This window comes from Pinus tabuliformis, chromosome J (genome assembly GCF_031772625.1).
Source record: "Pinus tabuliformis cultivar Carrire ecotype Pingquan chromosome J, CPIR1, whole genome shotgun sequence".
NCBI lineage: Eukaryota > Viridiplantae > Streptophyta > Pinopsida > Pinales > Pinaceae > Pinus > Pinus tabuliformis.
The window spans coordinates 924,256,669-924,261,237 of NC_142295.1; the positions used below are offsets into that span (position 1 = coordinate 924,256,669).

The 4,569-nt window shown below is 33.8% G+C and overlaps 1 protein-coding gene across 1 annotated transcript; it reads left to right on the plus strand.

Moving 5' to 3' along the window:
- The first annotated feature begins 1,638 nt into the window (after positions 1-1,638).
- LOC149229783 (putative UPF0481 protein At3g02645) lies at positions 1,639-3,243 on the plus strand. Its single transcript, XM_089381131.1, has one exon. The coding sequence runs from the start codon at positions 1,639-1,641 to the stop codon at positions 3,241-3,243; it is 1,605 nt and encodes a 534-aa protein (XP_089237257.1).
- Positions 3,244-4,569: the final 1,326 nt, after the last annotated feature.

Below are 4,569 nucleotides of genomic sequence, written 5' to 3' on the forward strand. Positions count from 1 at the left end.
AGCAATGTATAGGTCATAAAATTACTGTTAGTGCAAGATATCGCACCATGGTAAACTTCTATCTTTGCAATACATTGCATGAGACCAAGATTTCCTCCTCCTTTGTAGTCTATTGAATAGAAATTCATTTTCTTATGATATATTCCATTGCACTAGACTTCATTTCCCTACAATATGGCACATTTCACCAAAAAAATTCATATAATATATTGACTTTACCCTAGATGTGATGGATTCAAATTTTTTTCAAAGAATTTTCTAAATGCAAAAGGATCTTTTTGAATTTATATAACTAATATTCCCTCACAAGGTAATGAAAAATGATTTTATTCATATGTTACATTCATTTTACCTTTATTATGATACATTTTATTTGTAAAAGAGATTTTCAAAACAAAAAGTGCTTTTTAAATTTATATAATTTCCATTGGCACAAATTAAACACAAACTTCAAAGATAACCAACATAATTTCATATAAATTATTAATGGATGAATGAACCAGATATACACATCCAATAAAAAAGAATGAGGTAATCCCATCACCATTATGATATCATATCATTCAAATCAATAATCCAAACAACCCAGATAGTCATCTATCATACCTAATAAACTTAAACTAAGACAAAAACAAAAGATATCTCTTCTATAAAAAAATTCACAAAATATATCCCTTCTATAAAAAAAGAAAATTAAATACAAAAAATCAATGACCAACTATCCACCAATGATCATCTCATACATTTAAATGACTAAGATCAATACACATAATAAATGAGAAAAAACCAACTTATAACATAAAAATATAACATTTATTTTTATCATAAATTTTACTTTATAATTTATATGGTTGGTAATTAGTATTTTTTATGGGATTAAAACCATCTTTCATTCTATTTCCTTATCATTTTTTATAAAAACTCTTTATAATTATATTTTTTATTTTATTAAATAAAGGAAATTATTTTCTTCCCATAGTACAAAACAAACTTGCTTACAAATCAGAACTCACTGCTTAGGGAGTCACAAATTTTTTTCTTTAACCAACCATACCGCTGAAGAAGTCACAAAATACAAAACAAACTTCTTCCATTAAAATACTAAAATTTTGTTGTGACAAACCAAATTCACGGGTCAAATGGTTGGTGAAGATGCTAAATTTTGTCCATGATCTATGGATTTTATTGACCGAACAATCTCCCTTGATGTATATATACTTAACGTTATTCAATAGCGTGGCTCTCTCGAAGAACAAAAAATAATAAATGATTCCATACAGCGATGAACGATTGGGTCTCGTTGGTAAGCGTGCTAATATGCAAGTACCCGTTGTTACGTAATGCGAACAACATGGAAATGCAAAAGAGTATCAGAGATATTTGCTTGAAAAGAACTTCGGTTTACGAATTGCTGAGTAACATTTAGGTGAAAGTAACTGGTGACCCGATTGTATATTAACCTAATATTTTATTAATATTTTATTATTAATACTTAATACAATAATCATATAATCAATATAAATATGCACTGGTTAGGTTGGGCATAACAGTGGAAGTTGACTTAGTTAACATTACCGAGCTTGCCTTTTACTCTCGGGAGCTGGAGTAACGCTAGATTAGATTGTGATCAATAGACTGATGGCGGAGCTTCCAGTGTTTCGAAAAGAGTGGGTTGTACAAATTAAAGAGATGCTTAATACAGATGATGAGAATTCTCTACCAAAGGTGTTCAAGCTTCTGCGCGTGGCGACGTTTCTGCTGAACGAGAAACCAGAGGCATATATCCCTCAGTTCCTCTCCCTTGGTCCTCTCCACCATTGGAGACTGGAGAAAAATTATATGGACTCCTCTTCTGTGAGAGGTAAGCTTTCAAAGACAGAAACATACAAATGCAGCTGCGTGGCTAAATTATCGAAGAAGCTGCGTAACGGTGGTAAGAGCTTTTACAACATAGTTGACATGATAGAACAGATGATGCCTGAGATTGCTGGTTTCTATGACTGGCCAATTAGTACTACTAAAGAAGACGACTATTCTAAGAACTTCGCTCTCATGATGGCTGTAGATTCATCGTTTCTCTTACGTTTCTTATTTAACCTCTTCAGATTTCATGATTTGTCACAGCCCATGGGGGCTAATGATGACAGCAATCCCAGCAATGCCAAGTTAGACGCTGACGTTGTCAGATTATGTAGTACGCTTCGATTTTCTTTCGTGTGCGATATTATGAAGCTGGAGAATCAGATCCCACTGTATGTTATGAAAGGAGTTTTTGAGAAGTTAAAAGAAACCCTAATAATTGATAAAAGCCATCAAGAAACCCTAATAATTGATAAAGGCCATCGATATTTCAATTTATTGTTGCAGAAGATGGGCAAGGAGTTCTCTCCTTTCCGGGTACCAGAGATCGGTGAAGCTGAGCGTAAACAAATGAATTTGATTGATGATGAACCACATTTTCTAGGTTGTATGCACTCATTTGTTTCTCCATTTCTGCAAATGATTGCTTGTGGGCAGGCCCGGAAGCCAAATCAGACTCTATTGGCAATGTTGAAGATGTTTTTCGAAAAACTTCTTATGAGGCTCTGTCGTCGTTTTCTCACTACAAATCCAAACATCGAACGTCAGATTCTGAAGGGAATCAGCGCGGGGCAGTTGGACAGAGCTGGGATTAAGTTGAAGTCGTTCTCAAACATGGCCGATAAGATCCGAGTAGAGATGGAAGACTGCTCGGGCACGCTCTACCTTCCGGCGATCGCTGTATCGGACCCAACGACTGAAGTGTGCCTGAGAAATATGGTTGCCTTGGAGTTCAACGACGCCTCCCGTCAAATGTCCGTTACGCGTTACGTTGCATTGATGGGCTGCCTCATCCAGTCGCCCGATGACGTTCGCCTTCTGAAGGATCGGGATATCATTTACCGAGAATATAGCCCTTTCACCGATGAGGCCATTGTCGCGCTGTGGAATAGCTTGAGCCAGCCCTCCTTTACAGGTGCCCTCATGAATGTTTCGGGTGTCAAGGTCACTCGGGCACTTGAGGAAGTGCTCGCAAAAAACTATAAGAAACTATATTACTGGAACGAAATCAAACAGATGATTTGGGGATTCAAGACGATATGGGGACTTATGGACTATTTTTCCAGCTGGAAGTTTATAGCTCCGCTCTCTGGGTTCCTCATTCTGGCCATGACCGCTATACAGACGTACTGTACCTTCACCGCTTGGTTAGTTCCTAAATAATAGGTGCTTATAGTTTTAAATGGTTAGTTTCAGTTGTTACGTTCAGTACTTTCCCTGATATGATATCTGGTGGTGCTTCTATTTTTCTGCCTTTCTGCCCATTTTTGTTGGTTGGAAGGGAAATGGGTTATTTAAATTTATGCAGAATGTGTATATATATAATTTTTAATAGGAAATGGTTTATTTACATTTATGTAGAATGAGTTGAATTTTGATATACCATTTACTACATAGGAGATTTCGATTCAGATGGATCCATTCACTCAACTAATATTCTTAAGAAGTTTAAAAACCTAATCAGTAAAAAATAAGTTCTCACAATTTACTTTATTTTGTCAATATGTGTATTAAATGGAAATGGTTTATTTACATTTATGGAGAATGAGTTGAATTTTGATATACCATGTAGTACATAGGAGATTTGGATTCAGATGGATCCATTGATTCAACTTATTTTTTTAACAAGTTTAAAAACCTAATCACTAAAAAAGAAGTTCTCACAATTTACTTTATTTTGTCAATATTTGTATTAAACGGAAATGGTTTATTTACATTTATGTAGAATGACTTGAATTTTGATACACCATGTACTACATAGGAGATTTGGATTCAGCTGGATCCATTGACTCAACTTATATTTTAAAGAAGTTTAAAAACCTAATCAGTAAAAAAGAAGTTCTCACAATTTACTTTATTTTGTCAATATTTGTATTAAACGTATCCGTCATATGTGCATTTGTATTCATGATTAGCAAAATCGGTTTAGTCGGCTAAAATTAATATGAAAATATTTTGTTCAAACAGTTGACTCATATGGTTTAGTTCGGTTTACATATTCGACCCATCCAATTACTTGGCATCGATATTGTCCTGGCTCACTAATTCTCTGTTTTCCTCATCATTTTGGTTCTCTTCAAAAATAATATATTTACCAGAGGGCAGTACACATAACAAATGGGCATCATTACTGCTTCATTTGCAAGTCATTTTGCTTTACATTTACTCATTTTTGGTCTGTTATCTCATCTTATTGGTTAGTGTTCATTTTGCCTTAGATTTACTCATTTTTTGTTTGTTATCTCATCTGGTTGGTTAATGGCTATATGGATTATTGTTTTTAAAGTTATTGTAAATTTATTGTAATTTTAGTTAAGTGTTAGAGATATTAAATTTCCTAAACTACATATTTTTATAAAGTGCAAGATTTTAAACAATGTTTATACTTTAAAAAACTTGATTCTTTTAATGAATTTATGTTAATTTCTATACACATAGTATGTATCAACTCTCTACTTTATATGGAAGGAGTTACATATTTCTTCCATT

What these genes read in the sequence shown, in the direction of transcription:
- LOC149229783 (XM_089381131.1), top strand. Translation starts at nt 1,639, where the DNA reads ATGGCGGAGCTTCCAGTGTTTCGAAAAGAGTGGGTTGTACAAATTAAA.